Here is a 19,145-nt window from a genome sequence, read left to right on the forward strand (position 1 = left end):
TGGTTCCATTTTATTTTTCAGTATATCTAAATACTGAAACCGGTCCATTTTACCGTTTATTCGAACAATAGGCCCTATGCCATGCCATGAAAACGCGCCCCACACCATGATACTTCCAYCGCCGTGCTTAATGGTTTTTTTGGTGTACCTAGGGTTAAGGGCTTGACTTTGCGGACGACGTACAAATGTTTTTCCATCAGGACCCATCCTATTTACCTTGGTTTCGCCGCTCCAAAGCACGTTTCTCCAAAATTGTTCTGGTTTGTCCTTGTGTGCTTTTGCAAATGCCAGTCGAATTTTGATGTGGGGTTTTGACAGGAGTGGTTTCTTCCTGCTAACTCGTCCAAAAAGTTGAGCTTCGTTGAGTCGTCATCCAACAAGTTTTCTGGATACGTTCGCACCATATTCGTCATTAATTTCCATCATTATTTCTCTGGCTGACTTAAAAGGATCGGCTTTGCTCTTCCGTACTATGGTTTTGTCAACCTAATATCGGTTTTACGTGGTCTTGGTTTTCTTGGAATATTTTTGTTGACACAAGATGGGTCCTTTATTGTTGCATGAAGAGCATTATATACCATTTTTCGAGAGCAATGCATTATTTCTGCAATTTCGGTAGGAGATTTTCCATTTTTGCTCATATCGCACATAAGCGCTCTCTTTTCCGGCGTGCTATGTTTTCCCCTTCCCATTTTAATCAAATATCGATGAAATAATTATTAATTTACAAAACTAAATTAAAAACACGCGAAAACTGAACACAAAATTCAAAATAAACTGCGAACTTAAAAGTGTGCTATTTATGTGTCCACTTCAAATCAACACTTACTCAATAAAATTGCTGCATAAAAAGTATAATAGGAAATAAACGGTATTTTTGAACATCGAAATGAGCTTCATAACGGTAACAAGTAGATACATGCCACATTGTTATTGTTCATCAACTTTACGATTAAAGAAATGAGAAATAATATTGGATTCGGATTTGTGCTATTTATGTGTCCATGGCTGTATAAGTATGACATACATAAATTCGCTGATCGGATAATTATAAAACCACCATGATACTTATTATATTTGATGGATGTACTTACATTGTGGCAAAAAGTACGCGGGAATTGTAAATAAAATGCAAAATATTTAATTATTGAGTAATATTTATTTTGTCGCTTTCAAATTACTCACCAACAGATGATCTTTCCAGTCCAAGAAAAACTTTTCCCAATACTTTTTGGGATCGCCTTCAGCTCATTCCGCAAATTTTGTTTATCTCTTCGATCGATCGCAAACGGGTTCCATGGAGCGACAATTTCAGTTTGAGGATCGTACGTAGCCAAATCTAGTGAATACGGTAGTTGATCCATGATATTCATTGCGTTTTTGACTTTAAATTCGGTCACAATCGCATTTTTTTTTTATTTTTTTTGAAGAAAATTCAGCTTTATCGAGAGAAGTCGAGATCAGGTTTAATATCCAAAATATCCACCAAAATCATTTGAACGGACTCGCGAGAGATGTCGAGCCCTCTTGCTATCATCTCTCTAAGACTTGCCTGACGATTTTCAAGCACCATATCCCTCACTTTTTTATTGTACTCATCTGTTGAGTAAGGTCGAAGGTCGTCTAGAACGAGACATTTCTTCAACGATTTCTCAACCGTCTTTGAAGGCTTTGTAACACATCTAGACTTGTGTTTTTGAAAAAAGTGAAACATTTTTCTCGATATGCTATATTCGGAGTTGGTGAGGAAAATTTCTTCGAACTGTTAAATAGATCGACCTTAGAAACGATCGCAGGAATAATGTTTCAAAAATCAAAATTTTGGCTATTTCATTAACCATTACCTTTATTCATCTATGGTAATAATATGTTTTCTAGCTTTTGGATTTTTAGACCTGATACGTGATCAAAGAATCCATTTCTTTTTTTATTATTTATAACCATTATATGTTATGTCTCAGTTCAAATTCCTGTAAATTTCAATTTTTTATTTGTTTAAATTTTTTTAAATTTCTTTTATTTATTTTTTAAAAATGAAATAAAATGCCCCTTGAAGAAAAAAATTACAAAAAATCCGTGTTGTTCACTTAGGAATGGGTGAAAATAAGATCACTGTTTTCAGCAGTTTTGAGCCATTTCGAAGAAGTTCTAGTAACTGAAAGGTCTTGGTAAATCATTATATCGTAAAATGGGGAATTTCATAAAAAATTTTATCCCAAAATAAAATAAGAAGCTTGAATTAACTTGAAAAGATAAAAGAAACTTAAAATCTGTCAACTATTATTACTTATAATTTTTGGTCAGTGTCAGCACCAACCGGTTAACAGGCTTGCATTGTATGCGTGTTTACATTGCCTCCTTTCGACGAAAGTAAGCACAAACTGTACAAATATTTACTTAACTTTTCAGGCGACCTTGACAATGAATTAACAACATTACACTGAGTCCACATTATGCATTAATATTAGCACCCTACCTATGCATTTACATACAAGCATGTTATACAAATAACACATTAAAACACGCAAATGTTTACACGTGTTCCATTATTTCCCACCGAACAGATTTGTACGTGCAACACTCTACATATTTCCATGCATTTTAATATTTTAATTTGCTAGACGTTAATAGTTATAGGTCAGCCCTAATGACAGGTCACCACTCAACTTATTACGATTGCACGATTTGTAAAGCTTTTTTGTGTTCCAGTCGTTTTTTTTTTCAATATGGGAAAGTGAATGTTACAGTTTGTTTATTGTTTTTGGGAACATCCGTGCAGTTAATGAGCATTTAAATATACATTGTCGTCAGTCAAAATTCATTTATTAAAATGGGAAATTCTACATGCGTAGCTGGATGAAGAGGTAGTTGGAAATATATATATGTTCCCTTGAAAATACTTACTCATCATATTTTGTTTAGTATATATATTTTATATAACATATACTTTTGTTTTCAGAAAAATTATTTTATACCAGCGCCATTGTCTGAAAAAAGGAGTCTCGCAAAAGTTTTTTTTTTTCTTTGTTTTTTTTTTTTGAAGTAGCTCCATAGTATACATTTATTTTTGGAGTCATATTGCCTTTGAAATCTGAATTGTTTCATGTTTTGACCGCAGCACCATTTATTAACTTGTTTTTTCTAGACGAAACAAGCTCACAAATTCTTGAAACGGCATTGTACCGTTTAAACCGGAATACTTTCATAAAGAGCAGTTTACATGCGGTACTACTTCGACTCTTCGGTGATTTACATTTGATTCGACAGTCAAGCAGTGAATTAGTACCAAAGTATTGTGACTGTTACGCTCAAGGGTCTGTCTTTATAATGGCTTTATAGGAGTAAGATGGAATTAACCGCTTCCTTTGAATATTCAGTTGTACCAATTTCAAAACAGCTGTTGCATTCCACAATCGTTGGTAATTATATTTGAGTGTATATTATATTTATTTATAGAGTTATATGGGCACAAGTACTACAGCATTATGGATAATTATGCCTATGAGTGTGCAGTCGCTTCCAAAATGTTTCATGAATGCGGTTTTTAATTTTAATTTGACTAAAGAAAGCAAATTTGAATATATAGTGGGGACATCTGGCTTTTTAGGCTGAAAAATGCAATTTTTGGATAGAAAAATTACTGAATCAATTCTTATAATTGTCGTAATCTTATATTTATAAATATTTTTAAAATATACGTATAGTAAAATGTTTGAAAAAAATTTTTTTTTCTCAAAATATCTTGATCTTGATCTTGAAGACTGCTTCTATAGTGATAACGTGAGGATAATAGCAACAATATATTAACATTTCTCGTTTGTAATTTCGAACCTTAATGATCGATTTCTGTAACATGAATTTTTGACAAATTTCAATGATTTTAGAACTCTGATTCCATTCAAAAACGTAGTTTGAGTATGTTAATGTTTTGTGTTGTAGGAACGTTCCAAGAATACCACACCAGATTGATCTCAGCAAGAAATATATGTCTCTCTCATACTACAAGTATAAATACTCTATTAACCCAAAAGAAGTTAAGCTTCGAACAACTGCTTCGCAGAACCAAACATATAAGTTCTAAACAAAAATGATAAAAATAAAAATATTACGACATTTACGCCTCGAATATTTTATACGCTGAACATTTCTGTGTATACGGTACCTCAAATTTGGAATAAAGATCTGAAATTTTGGACACGAACCGCCAATATCCGACTACTATAGCATATATTCGCCATACAAACCGATCAAAATTAAGTTCTTATGTGGATACCTTTTTATTTGAAAAGATTTCTTCACGAAATATAGTAGTTATAATCTACATTAGACATTAAAGGATATTGTTATTGTTAGAGCGGCAGAATTCTTCTTTGTTGACAGGCCTTGGCCAGATAAAAATCCGGATCCGTTCCGGTTACGTAGACACGACTGCCGTTGGGTCCTCTGACTAACCTGCACTCAAGGTTTAACAAAAGTTTTTCCGAGCTTCAAAAATGCTTAAAATTACTTACAGAAATATCGAGAGTGGTCGTGCAGATCTGATTTGGCAGCTGATGTTATCTTCAAATTAAAAATGTTATGTCTGTTAATGGAAATCATTCGTTATATAAACGTAAAGAGTCAATGACATCTTCTATTTTTCATGAGACCGAATTTTTATATTTATTTTTAATTTTTCAAACTCTCTCTTCGTGTATACGCCCTTCTGTCTTGCGAAAGACTTCGTCGAATGTGATTAGAAAATTCGATTTCGTGAAATACCTTTGAGTACAGAGTCCGTCATCATTGCCACATTCTGCAGTTAATACGTTGTTGACCCACTTTAGACACCTGTTAATAAAACTACACACGGAAAATAGAAACTCATGGAAAGTACGTGATCCACAAGCATTCTAGATTTTTCCATATGCAAATGCATTTCAGAATAACCATAAATACACCATTAGGTTTCCGATGACAGCTGATGGATATCTGAGTGCCTAATGGGATTATGTAATGCAATGTCGTCAGGTAACTTAATGTCGTCATACGAAATGACAAGCGATACGAAAGTGCAACATTTTTATTGAGTTAAGCAGCACATGGAATTTGATTGGGATTTATTAGTGTTGGTGTTCAGATATACTGTATTTGTGTGTAAAAAAATGTAGGAAAGCAGTGTTAGTTGCAATAAACAGGGTGACACAGGTTTGGTAAAACCATAGCAGACTTTTTTTTTTAATATTTTTTTTTTATAATTTAAGGTTATCTCGAAAGCTTACTTTCCTTGCTGATTATATTTTTATTTCGATATAAATTTCGCAAAAATTTTAAAAATATAATTTTACCAGGGAATATCGCCAACTTTCGAGATCGTTGAACTTGAAAGCCCGACTTCTCCTTATTTTCGTGGAAGAAGGTGTAACGGTCTTCAATAAATAAAATAATTGCAAAATTACGAAAACTTCAATGTTCTCATGCACTTTCATAACACTTTGTTTCCATCATTTCTTTGACAAAATATTAATCTTACAATTATATATTTTTTTATGCTGAACATATACGATACGCACCCCGTTACTTTTTGTAACCCTATATCAGTTGTGCACATATGGAATTTTTCAATACTCGGTGTAGGCTACAGTGACTATGCTAGCTCATGTGTGAATTCTGAACAGATATTTTGATATCAGCATTTTTTTGTACTCGAATTTCATTTCAATGCCACTTGGCTGGCAATTACAATTCCACTTCCACTTTCAAACAGTTTTTTTTATGCCTACATCACCCAAATATATCATACATAAGTATGTACATTCATACGTAATGTGCTAAATTTGCAGTTATCAGCATTTTAGCACCAAATTACGCATAAACATTGACTTTGGAATTTTTCTAAGTGAATTTCTCTTGGTCCACTTTATGCCTTTCGTAGCTCTTGGTCGAATTTCCTGTGTAGCAACCGCGTTGATAAGCTAAAAGTGTTTTATTATTGTTATTATTTATTATTGTTATTATGAAATTACCTACACGCATTTTATCGGCTTGGATTAATGCGTATTGGGAAAACCATTTACGGTAAAGTTGTTATGAAGCTTTACTTCGCATTTCTAGCGCGATAAATGCGTGGCACTCAAGCCACAGGCAAATTTTTTTTTGCATTACTTTGTAGCCCGCTTTCTTATAGCCTTTATTTTTAACATAAAACTAACTCTCAAAAAAAAAAAAAAAAAAAAAAAAAAAAAAATCAAAAAAAAAAAAAAAAACAAAAAAAAAATTGAAATGGTCAAATATTTTTAAATTAAATGGATTATGGTAAAGGACGACCATTTTTTATCTTTTTCCAGTAAAATCATTGTAATTTGCTTTTCGTCGAAGATTTGCAATTGACTGAAGCTTCCTCACAAGCGGCAACTAATGAGTTCACGAATGCTTTCATTTAGTCTGCATTTATGTTCATAAGTTCTACAACGTGGTTAATGGCTGCTGATAAACCCAACGAAGCTCGACTTTTACACAAAAATAGTTAGTAGTTATTTTTGTAAAATTACCAACTACCCACTTAAAGATATAGTGCCAAAACATTGCATTCTGTACAATCTTATAAACTTTAATTCAACTCTCCGGGTAAATGATAATTGAAAAAAAATATATATTATATTTTGCTAAAATATCGAACAAAGAATTTGACTAAAATTTGTTTATTTCTAACCAAATGTCATGTGGGAAATTGTTGAGAACGTTGATAAAGGCTCATGGTTTTTCAAAAAGTGTACTCTTTGTGAGCGAATTTAAAGTCAAAAACGCATGAATGCCATCGCCCAACCACCGTATTCATCATATCTGGCCTCGTGTGATTTTTTCTTGTTCCTCAAACACAAATTGCCGCTTCGTGGAACAATAAGATACAAAAACTTCGCTGAAGGAAGCCAACCCAAAAAGTGCTTAGGAAAAGTGTTTCGCAGACTGGAAAAATTGTTGGCGTTAATGTTTTACATCTGGTGGGATTTACTTTGAACGCGACAAAATAAATATTTTGCGTTTTATTTACAATATCCGGTTACTTATTTGTCACAATTAATTTTAGTTTCGATATAATATTATTGTAAGACTAATCAAGTAATTGGACTCGACAATATATAAATAAAGCAGTTAAAATATCGATACAAACTTTGCTTATTTTTCGAAAAATCTATGAAGCCATATTGTTGTTTTAGCGAAAGAAAAAATGTCTCACGGCTTGAGAAATGCTGCAGAGTGGACAGTCCGTTGCCTGATAAAAATTTAATGTTTATTCTTGTATATTTATTATTTCTTAATGATTATATCTTTAAAATTTTGGCCGCGGTTACGTCTCAGATCTCGAATTTTCGAAGACTCGTTCGAGCATTTATACTGGTAACTGCCAAATGACGCAGGTGAGATTTTGCTCTGAATCGAAGAATAGATTTTTGACTTTTCATAATCTCACAGAAAAAAATTTAATGGTATGATATCGCACGATTTTGGTGGCCAATCGAACGGCCCAAAACGCGAAATTATCTGTGTGATGTGAAGTGGTGTCGTTTTTTTGAAACCAAATGTTGCCGAGATCACGAGCTTCGATTTTAGGCATCAAATAGTCGGTTACCATAGCGCGATGACGGTCGTCATTGACGATTACGTTTTCACCGGTAGCTTTTTTGAAGAAATATGGACCGATGGGCAATGGTTCCACCACCCCACAAACCAAATCAAACCGTTTTGTTTTTTTCTGTATAAAATTTCAGCCTCTTCAATTTCTTCAGGTTACTCTTCATTCCATATGCGGCATTTCGCTTGTTTACATACCCATTGAGCCAGAAATGGGCTGCACAAAATTTGGCTTGAAAACGTCGGATCTTCTTGGATTCATTCAAGAGCCCATAGAGCGAAGCGTTGTCGCTTGGGAAGGTCGAGCGGCCTTAATTCTCACAGAAGTTGTATTTTGTACGCTTTCAATTTAAGATCTCGACGTAAAATGCGCCAAGTCGTTCCATACGTAAGTCCGAGCTGCTGGGAACGTCGCAGAATCTACTATCCACGGTCTTCGTGTATATTCTCGGCCACGGCTGCTATATTTTTATCACTGGACGTAGTCTATTTGATCGACTGTTATCTAATAATGAATGCTGCGTCTGAGGATAGGTGAATGAGTTGCGATTAGTACGCTCAGTATGTCGGTTAGGTTGACCATAAAAGTGAGTGAAGTCGTTGCAACTTTTTTATAAATTTCGAATACATTTCGAATTATTTCACACGCCTTTTGTATTTATAAATATATTGTGCAGAATTAGCTCTTTCTTAATTTTTATATTTATTATTATATTTAAATCAGTTTTATTTAGACATTATCTTATCTTTTTAAAATTTTTAATCCCTCGTATTTTAAATTTTTTATTATTATTATTGCAAATACCACTCCTTAAAACTGATATTAATAGCCCCAATGACAAATATCTACCATAATTAAAGAATACTAAAAAAGTGTCCCACGCCAAGTACCGTTCAACATAACTGTCATACATATCGTATAGCAGATTTTGCAAATACTCCCATGCACAAACACATGCGTAGCGTAATCGGAGAATATATTTACAAAATGATAAGCTCTCATGCACAAAACCACTTGTGTCAACGATCAGTCGCTCGCTAATTGAAAACGGAAATACTCGTCACCGAATCAGAGGAAAAATATTTATTATCCGAGGCAAATTGTGAAAAATTTATTTGCTGCACTAAATTTATGCAAAATAAATTTAATAATAGTGAAATGCTTATATTAAATATATAGAGAAATATATAATTTTTTTTTGTAGAGTGCGCTTTATGAAAGTGGCACATGGAATTTTGCTCATTAATAATTAGTATCCTTGAAAATGCTCCAAAAATATATCGCTCTCTATATGGTGAAGCGGTATACATACATATATATACGTATATATATATATATGTGTATGTGTTATTCAGGTGACATGAAACCGGCGTAGAAAATTTGCATTACTAAAACATTCACGCAGCGCACAATAGATGGAGAGTAGTAGGCCCAACACGCCGATGACGAATACGAGCGGTGTGCCGAGCAATATCATCACGAAGAGTTTTACATCGCCACATTTGGCCAATGTCATCCACCAGAGCACGCGGCGCGCTGTATTCCGCATCAAAATACAACTACGCCAACAACCATAGCTGCTGTTGCTGAAACGGAGCAGGGTGAACAGCATCAGACGCAACAACCACAGCGTCCAGACGCAGGCTCGATACAACAATTCACTTGTGCGCTGATAATAGGAACTCTTATAGATGCTGCTCGTGAATGCTGCGGCTTGTTGGCGTCGCTTGGGGCTCAATAAACGATCGCCATAGTAGATGAGCAGTCGCCGTAGCTGCCGCTCAATGCCACTACTTTGGTACGCATTGCTACGCTGTGGCGGTTGATAAGCTTCCAATTCGCGTCGGTACTCGGTGTCCGAATCGGTTTCCACCAGCTCCAGGCGGCGTTGCTGTGTCTGCGGCTGCAGTGTTGGCTTGCTGCCGAACATGCTGAGATCGCCCTCATAGTTGCCATTGTAACAGATGACGCTGCCCAATGTCGTCGGTGACATCCCTCGTGCGGCACTAAGCGAATAGAATGGAAAATTAGTTGATATCATATAATCATTGAAATTTTTTTTTGTGTTGTGCTGTGAATTTGTGGTTTGTTCTTATCACCGTCGTGCTGTGTTGAAGCAAACTCCGCTGCCGTTGCTCATGTGTGGTGCGGCGCTTTGTGCCGCCAATAGTGGCACGTAATTTAAACCATCATTGTATGTGTGCATTGCAGACCGAGGCTTCTAAATTTTCGCTGATATCTCCAAATGCAAAATAAAGCAATCAGCTGCTATTTTTTTTAGTAAAATATATTGTTTCTTTTGTTTGTTTTTAAGTATCCGAATTATTTTTGTTTTGAAATATTGTGTGTACGTTTTTAACTGTATTCTCCAAGCCTTGTTGTTTTTTTTTTCATTTCTCGAATAAATAGAGTTACCGTGCATCGATATTTAAAAAAAACAAGTCTCGAAGTTAATAATAATAATGCATAAATGTAAAAAGTAGTTTCGACATTATCTTGATTGTCCTTTACCGTCTAATCAATTTTATCTAGACTGACAAAAAAAACACCATTTTCGGTATTTCAATGCAAATCTTCATTATCGCCTTCAAAATAGTCCTCTTTTGGGCCAAGCCAATTTGTGCCACTAAGTGTCTAGCTTAGTATAAGGCACGGCTCTGATGATCTTCAGTGAATTTTGTTTTGGTTTTGCGGTTTCAGCTCATTTTTGAAGCGCCATTCACTAGATTGTTGAATATTTTCGACTCCATATTCATAAATCCACGCTTCGTCAATTATGAGTTTGATTGGTGTGAGTTCTCAGCTACGTTCTCAAACATCTCTTTTGCGACGACTACTGGACGTCGTTTTTGCAAAAGATTCTGATTTTTGAAAGAGTGTAGCTTTGACCCTCAAAATATTAGCCAAAAAGGGTAGATCCATAAGAAATGCTGTTACGTCATTAATGATGACTTCACATCCTTCTCTGGATGCTTTACGGTGCTTAAATTTGGTGCTCGTGATAAACTAGACTCACCTTCAGCTTTTTCAACAATTCCTTTGCCGAGATTCCATAACAAACACAAAATCTTTAGCAAACTCGTTGTTAAACTTTGTCACATTATAAAAATCACCCGAAAAACATTTTAATTGTCTTTTGGAAATCAAACTTCAGACGAACATAAAAAAGTTGTACCAAAATACCGAAAATACCATATCGATTCGGTTTGATCTGTCCGAGTCAAATTTGTTCAGATGATATATCAAATCCGCAAAAGTGTACCTAGAATAAAAGAATAGAAAATAATGCAATATCTCTTCTAAGTCAGTTATGTGTTCGATTCGCCACCCGGCAAATTTTGGCGAATAGAAACCAGCGAGTCTACTTATCGATCTAACGAGACGAGACTTATTTTTGCCTATGATGTGGACTTTGTGAAGATGTTTCATAACTTTTGGGTTCTTACGTTATTTAAAACAAAAGTTCTTAAGTCTAATGACTAATTTTCATAGATTGTTTGTTGTGAATCATATCTTTGGAAATTTCCGCCGTCGATGCATAAATAACAAAATCGTCCTGAAAATTTTTTCACCAGTTTTCAGTAATATCAGCAATTAAAACACAAATTTTGGCCTACCTGTAGGCATATTAGGTTACATCGTAGAGTTAATTCTCATAACAAAGGTAGCTCAGTTCCCTCAGTTCCTTTTTGATACCCAATACTCTTTGATATGGATTAGCAGACGATTTTAGTTCGACGAAGCGTTTTAAGCTCACCACAAATTTGCTAAGCCCGCTAATTTCAATCGCAGCGTCTTCACAATGATTACTAAGGTGTGTCTACTGAGATATTTCAACTTCATCCTGGAAAAAGTGGACAACATAGGAGAATAAAATTGATTCCGCCTCACCTTCCTTCATATTTCTTTGTCAAAATATATCCATAATTTGGACAGTTTCCGGTCAGAACAGTTGCAATTGTGTCAAGAAAACTTAGCTTAGATAAAGTAGTTAAGAGAACCTCTTAAAAACCACTCTGTAGTGGCACTATAGTGACCAAAAAGGAATCTATTTCCGATTTAATAGAATTAAAATTAAATTTTTTCTCGAAGAGTTCAATTCTTTGTCTTAACGCATGATAAAATTTTATTTATTTACTAAGTGCTCCCAAACTTAAAAAATAAAAAATAATGCATATTCGAAAAAACTAAAAATAAAAAAGAAAATATTTGGTTATTATTTCAAATAAAGTACCCATTTCATAAAGAACGAATGATTTAAAAACTTTTAAGTAAAAATAAATTTGTTTATGTAGGCAAAGTAGGCTATATTCACTTTACGTACTTTTCCGCATGGTTAAACATGTATTTATATCGCAAAAAATATCAAATCGTTGTTAACGGGATTTCCGAGCGGTTTTCTAACATCAATAAGCAAATTTTATATCCCTTCTGAACAAGTACTTTTATTAACAGGGAATTTACCAGTTAACACGTTTAGCACTTGCTACTGTTATCTGCAATCACCATGTACTTTTTAATAAAATTAGACATGTTAACAAACACATATGTACATATGTCACAGTAGTGAATAAATAAATTAATGCCTGTGTTATTTTCACTTTTTCTTTGCAGTTGCATGTTATGCCAGTGTGTGAGTGCTGCCGACAGCCGCCCATTGAATCATCAACGCGTTTCTAAAGCCAGATAAAATCTGGAACTATGCTGCAAATAATTTAATCATCTGGAGCAATTGCGACTTTTGCGACTATATCACCGCACTGCTAAGTTAATATATAAATATACATACGCATATATAGTCGTGTATGTGTATGTACGCCTATATAATATTTATATAGCATCAGCGTCAATCTACTTTTCGTTCTTCGCTATCAAAACATTAGCGCATCCGCCAAACGCTCAACGCAAAATGTCCGCAATAACAGTAACTTATTGCAAATTATTTGCACAACTCTTCACACTCTTGAGCATAATCAACATTGTCTATTCGAATGATATGCTAGTCAGTCTATCTGAGGGCTTGGATGGACCCAATGTCTGCAAGAAGCGTGAGAAGTGAGCATAGCATACATTCTAATTAAAAATGATTCAGTTTTTTTTTTTTTTTTTAATATTTACAATATTTCACTTGCAGTTATCCCGTCGAAGTGACAACCACCGAATTGCAATCATATCAGGAGCGTCAAACGGTTTGGTGTCTCAATGTGCCGCCGCGTTGCTCCTCATATCAAATCAAACATCGTACGGTTAATAAAACGCGTACGCTTATGAAAACACGCATTGTGCGCGCTTGCTGTGGTGCGTATATTAGAACTAATGTTGTACTCAATTAATATACGTATGTTTTAAAATATGCAGAAATGTACAAAAAGGTGAAAAAGACCCTCGCAAAATACCCTGCCATGATGTAAATTTTCATGAGCCATTCAGAATTGTAGACAAATGTTAAAAATATACTCATATAATTCTATGAGCTATGCATAGGGGGTTAAGTGACTCATAGATGATGAAATTTTGAAAAATTTTAATACTTAAAGCTTAATCCTAATTTATAGGCGCACTTATAAGAAGTGCTCACCTCATTTCAAACAAAACATCGTACCCTAAGTTATAGACGATACGAAAAAAAAAAATCTCGGAAGCTTTAATAACATATGTCGACATAAAGGTGTCGTCAAACTTCGAATTCAAGTTTCAGCATTATTTTTAGAAGGTTGGAAAAACGAAAAAATAATCCAATCTAGACTAAGCAGCGAACTGTTTTGTGAATCAGTTACACACAGTTTAGAGATTTTGAATATCTTTTATAGCTTTGTCAGAATCGTACCAAAACTAAAATGAAAGCACTACTCTTGGAAAAAGGAGTTTAATGATAAATGCTAAAACGTTAATAGTCAGCATAAGGCCGAGTTTGGCGCTTAATATCTCGCAAATCAACATGCTGTCGATGCAATACTTTATATCACGTCTTTCTAGTTATGTATTATATATATTAGAAATATTCAACAAAAAACCGGGTTTCAAGTAAATTTACACAATTTGAGTTATTCTAACAAATTTATTCGAAACTCAACGGTTTCCTTTACCTCCAACCATAACTCATAAACGGCAGTTTCTGATTACGGTAAATCCTTATCCTCGGATCCAATATAAATATTCGATATTATATCAGGAAAATGCTTTTCAACACCGTAATATTCCTTCTAACAATTTCAAAAATGTTAGCTTCCGCTAAAGCCACTAAAACTTTGCTTACTTGAACCAATTCGAGTTACATAGCTTTAAGAGATATTTACCAGATATTTAGCATAAGCGTAAGCGTACATGCATATATGTACATAAATTACAAGTAAGGTAATCTGTTTCCAGCAAGTCGTTGAATCAAATTAGCTTTCGAAATATTAAAATAAATATCTAAATGGTAGAAAAACCCTTGTTTTATTACTAAAATTCCGAATGTAATAGTTTACCTATTCTATTATTAAAATATTTGCCTTGGTGATCAGAGGAATTCCTCTAACATCATGTGAGAAATCACAATTATTTTCCTCAGTGATCACTGAGGTACAATTTAGACTAATTAAACAATTTATAACTCTTGTTATTAAAATTATTTAGTTGTTAAGCAATTTGCTTTAAGCTAATTATTCTAAAGGCTGATCATTTCGAGGTTAGCTACTTGTAAAGAAAAAACACAAAAACTTCAAATTGAATATTGGCTTTGAAACCTGATGTCGCTGAGATCACGAGCTTCAATTTCAAGCATCAAATATCATCATCATCAATATCAAGCATCAGGTTATCATGGTCCGAAACCGTCGTTATCTCACCGGCAGCTTTTTTGAAGAAATATGGACCGATAATTCCACCGACCCAGAAATCAAACCGAGTAGTTTGGTAGTTTTATCCCATATACGGCATTTTGCTTGTTTACATACTCATTAAACCAGAAATTGGTTGAAAAAAAATTGGCTCGGATCTTCATGGAACTTTTAAGGAATCTATAGAGCAAAGCGATGTCGTTTAGGAAGGTCGAGCTGTATTTTGTATGCTTTCAATTTAATTTTTCGACGTGAAATTCGCGAAGTCGTTCAATCTATTCGATCGAATAGTATCCAATAATGAATGATGGATCTCAAGATGGGTGACGGTGTTGCAAATAGTACGCTCGGTATGCCGATTATATTGAACATAAGTTGAGAGAAGCATGCGAAACACATTCTTTACAAAAAGTGAATTTTCGCAATAAAGATGAACTTTGTTCAGACGTTAGTCTTTTCATGATGAAATGCCAAGCAATACTGAAAAAAATAACATGACAGCTTGAAACGACTAACGCATGATTTGTCAGATAAAAGGCTATTGAAAAAAGTACCTCTACTATATTTTCTAAATTTATATCTATGAATCTTCCTTTTTATATTTTAACTTTTCTATTAATTTTTTACACACTTCCAGATGGTTACACTGAAAACCCGAATGGCGATGGCTGTATTCCAAAGTGTACACACGACTGCGAACATGGCAAATGTATTGCACCGGAGAAGTGCAAATGCGAACAAGGCTGGGGTGGCGAGACCTGCGATTTGAGTTCGTTAAATTTGTTTTTTAATTGTTTAACTATTAACTATAACTATTTTATATTACATAAGCAGCATTTATTTTAAGACGATATTTTTTTTTTTTTCTGCTATTAAAAAATCTTATACATTGCAAAAATTATAAAATATACCGCCGAGTAAAAGTTTTTATGTGCAATACCGGCTTAGTTCAATTTTTTAAATTCTTCAAAAATAGTAGCATATATGTATTATCTTCAGATAACACAGAGAAAACAAAATATCGCTTAAAAATAAGGCACCCGAATGTTACACACGCTGAAGCATACACTATAGACGCATGGTCAATTTTTTTTAGAAATTTTTTAATTAATTAAGTACAAATGTACAAATTGCCAACTTAATTAAGAAATTTCAACATATTTTGTAAGCCTCTAATGCTGATGGAATAATTTTATTGCTTTGTTGTTAAATAAATTTTCGAGATTGCATTTTAAAAAACACTCAAAAGCTTCAGCATGTGTGTATATACATACATATTTATATATTTTAAGAGTCTATATAAGTATGTATTTCATATGTATTTCTAGTGCTGCGTCAATGTCAATTAAGTGTGACAACTGATTTTTCCTTAAATACTATCTTAATGAGTGATTCAGTGTCTCTAAACGATGTGAGAATCACTTGTAGAGAAAAAATTCGCTCAAAATAATTTAGAAACCATTAAATATTAATAAATCATATATAAATTGCACTAAATTGACACGACCGGTGCTACGTGGATATAAATTAGATTTAATATTTAATGCTATTGTTCATTTGTGCTTTTTGTTGCTTTTGTAACTTTGATTGCTTAATTGTTGTTTACTTTTTTCTCATTTGTTTGGCCTTTTGTTTTGTAATTTCTGTTTGCTATTTTTTACGCAGAGTGTTGACAGCACGTTTGTTTGTGTTTTTTGATATATTAATATATGTGATATGCACATATGACCCTAGTCATGATGTATATTTTTTTAATGTATTGAATTGATTAGATTGAAAAGTTGTTTGTAGACTTTTTGGCTTCAATTAAAAGTTTGTATATATTTTGTTATAAATTGGTAAAAAATATTCGGTTTTTTTCTTATATTAAATTCTTCAAATTTTTCAAAAAACGATGCCTCTGTTTTCGAGATGTCGATCTGAAATTTTTCGCCCTGCCTTTCCTCGTCAAGTAGCTGCTCATTTATTGGAACCATCGATAATATAACTGCCATACAAACTGACCGTGGAAAATCAAGTACTTGTATAGAAAACTTTTTTATTTGACGAGATATCAGCACGAAATTTGGTATGCATTATTATCCAAGGCAGCACTATAATCTCCGTATATCTTATTCTAATCGGATCACTATAGCCTATAGCTGCCATACAAACTGACCGATGAAAATAAAGTTTTTGTATGGAAATTGTTTTATTTGTGAAGGGTGTTATAGCTTCGGTGCAGCCTATGTTTATTTTTTTCTTGTTTTCAAAACAAATAAAAACTTAAAACAAAATGCGTGAACCACCCTACTACATCCCTTTCTTATCACAACAAACGTGCTGTAAATTGCTTTGATTTGAAAATAATGCTTTTTTCTGCTTTTTTACGTGCTAATTGCCTTTGCTTATATACTTACATATTTATTTTTTTATTTTTAATTATTACTTTCGGCATTTTTATTTATCACAAGCATAGAACACCTCCCACTCACTTACCTATGTATACTCACAGCATAGCAGGCCAGTTTAAACCGTTAACAGTATCCTTTGAATAAACCAATAATCATTTTTTCCCCATCAATGTCCCCGCAAACGCTTCGCTTTACGTGCGTAAATTTGAACAAAAAAAAAAAATAAAATAAAAACTAAAAAATGTGACTGTGTGGCAATATTAACACCAAAAAGGCTGTGGGTCTAACTGTCTGCAATCGCAAAGCACAGTGGATTATGTTGAAAATGAGCCAAAAGCAACGAAAGCAAAATAGCAAAATTATTTGTTTTTTTTTTTCTCGTAAGCACATAAATAATCGAACGATAATTCCAATACAGATTGTCCGACGGGTTACTGGGGACGTGATTGCAGCAAGGCATGCGACTGCTTGAATAATGCCACCTGCGACCCGGCCACCGGCGATTGCGAGTGCGCCAAAGGATATCGGGGTGAGAAGTGTGGCGACACATGTCCGCCAGATCATTACGGTGCCAAGTGTATGGAGGAGTGTCGCTGTGAGAATGGCGGCAGCTGTCATCACATCTCGGGCGAATGCAGTTGTGCGCCCGGTTATACGGGGCCATTGTAAGTTTTCACGGGTTTTGGGTTACTAACGCTCTATATTATGAAATTCCGCTGGCCATACATATATACATGAATATACTATTTTATGGCTAGCCTAGTTGTCCAACCAACTTGTTTTATATTGTTCTTTTGTTTTTCGTTTTGTTTTTTGTTTTTCGTGTCTTCCACGTCACGCCAAGATGTGAGAGTTTATGTCCGGACGGCAAACACGGCGTGCAGTGCAAACAAGATTGTCGCTGTCAGAATGACGGCACATGCGATCCGCGCAGTGGCGCTTGCCTGTGTCCGCCCGGTTGGACGGGTGACGTCTGCGCCAATAAATGTCCGATTGGTTTCTACGGCGCACAGTGCAAGGAGCAATGCGAATGCTTCAAAGGTGGACCATGCCATCATATCAGCGGCCAATGTGAATGTCCGCCCGGCTATTTGGGTGAGCTCTGCTACGACGAGTGCCCGCTCAACACTTACGGCTTGAACTGTACGGAGAAATGCAAGTGTCAGAATGATGGTAGCTGCGACAAGGCGACTGGCGCTTGTCAATGCGCGCCTGGCTGGAAAGGTGACGATTGCAGCGAACGCATTTGCACATTCGACAAGTACGGTGACGATTGTAATAAGACGTGTGATTGTGATGCGCTCAATACGGAATACTGCCATCCGGTGTCGGGCAAGTGTTACTGCCAGAATGGCTGGAGCGGCGCGCAGTGTAATCGACCATGCCCATTCCTGAAGTATGGACCGAGTTGTGAATTGAGTTGTGAGTGTGCGAATTCGGCGCGTTGTTCGCCCGTCAATGGCACGTGCATATGTGCGCCGGGCTATCAGGGTGAGCGTTGCGAGGAGCGCTGCCCGGATGGACGTTACGGACAGGATTGCGCGCAAAAATGCGATTGTCAGAATGGCGCGTTGTGCTCACATGAGACGGGTCAATGTAGCTGCACCGCCGGTTGGCGGAATATCAAATGCGATCGTCCGTGCGATCTGAATTCTTATGGTGAAAATTGTAAATTCAAATGTAATTGCTACAACAACGCCGGCTGTAATCCACAAAATGGCGCGTGCACTTGCGCGCCTGGCTGGATGGGTGAGAAGTGTGATCAGAAGTGTGAGCCGTTCACCTTTGGTCTCGGCTGCGAGTTGCAATGCGAATGTGATGCGAACAATACGATCGCCTGTGATGCGGCGAGCGGGAAGTGTGTCTGCAAGCAGGGTTGGGGAGGTAGGTCTTCCGGCAGTGGGTGGGTGGTTGTGTGGTTTGTCGGAGCAGCTGCTTCGTCTAAACTATGTTGATACAATACATTCATACATAACTTATCTCACATATTAAGCCATTAATCCATACACGCCCTCATCAGTAGACACTCCTACATACTGCATAAGCATCGTAAGAAACTTTATTTGAAATGTGGCCCTAGTATTGACTCTAAATTTGAAATCTACTATAAATATATTTTATCATGGCTTCACTTTTAACATTTTTCATTCAAAAACTAACATTTGACAAGATTATTGAAAATAAAGAATTTCGACTTCGATTTCAAAAATAGTTGTTATATATTTTTTAAAATGCTTAAAATTATAAATAAAAACAATTTGGTTCCAAGATAAAAAAAAAATACCATATTAAACATATTTTTAAACCAAAAATATTGTA

The 19,145-nt window shown here is 35.1% G+C and overlaps 2 protein-coding genes across 12 annotated transcripts in view; one reads left to right on the forward strand and one right to left on the reverse strand.

Moving 5' to 3' along the window:
* LOC108976923 (multiple epidermal growth factor-like domains protein 11) overlaps positions 1-19,145 on the forward strand; it is a 48,573-nt gene that overhangs the window by 22,393 nt on the left and 7,035 nt on the right. For 8 of the 11 annotated variants that reach the window (XM_018946359.1, XM_018946365.1, XM_018946366.1 and 5 more), the window contains 5 exons: positions 12,227-12,667; positions 12,747-12,910; positions 15,071-15,202; positions 17,245-17,491; positions 17,671-18,710. In XM_018946359.1, the coding sequence (XP_018801904.1) occupies positions 12,522-12,667; positions 12,747-12,910; positions 15,071-15,202; positions 17,245-17,491; positions 17,671-18,710 (1,729 nt within the window). In that variant the 5' untranslated portion in view covers positions 12,227-12,521. The remainder of the gene's footprint in view (positions 1-12,226; positions 12,668-12,746; positions 12,911-15,070; positions 15,203-17,244; positions 17,492-17,670; positions 18,711-19,145) is intronic. The other 3 variants (XM_018946367.1, XM_018946368.1, XM_018946370.1) reach the window with 1 other exon arrangement.
* LOC108976925 lies at positions 8,862-9,926 on the reverse strand. Its single transcript, XM_018946371.1, has 2 exons — positions 9,712-9,926; positions 8,862-9,618 (listed from the first exon to the last, which is right to left on the reverse strand). The coding sequence occupies exons 1-2, from the start codon at positions 9,816-9,818 to the stop codon at positions 8,964-8,966; spliced, it is 762 nt and encodes a 253-aa protein (XP_018801916.1). The 5' UTR covers positions 9,819-9,926; the 3' UTR covers positions 8,862-8,963.

This window comes from Bactrocera latifrons, unplaced genomic scaffold (genome assembly GCF_001853355.1).
Source record: "Bactrocera latifrons isolate USDA-ARS-PBARC rearing strain unplaced genomic scaffold, ASM185335v1 scaffold_81, whole genome shotgun sequence".
Lineage (NCBI taxonomy): Eukaryota > Metazoa > Arthropoda > Insecta > Diptera > Tephritidae > Bactrocera > Bactrocera latifrons.

Excerpts from the sequence above, each read along its gene's own strand:
- LOC108976925 (XM_018946371.1), bottom strand. The coding sequence starts at position 9,818 with ATGCACACATACAATGATGGTTTAAATTACGTGCCACTATTGGCGGCA. Across the intron at positions 9,619-9,711 it reads TGCTTCAACACAGCACGACG|TGCCGCACGAGGGATGTCAC; the intron begins GTGATAAGAACA and ends CTATTCGCTTAG.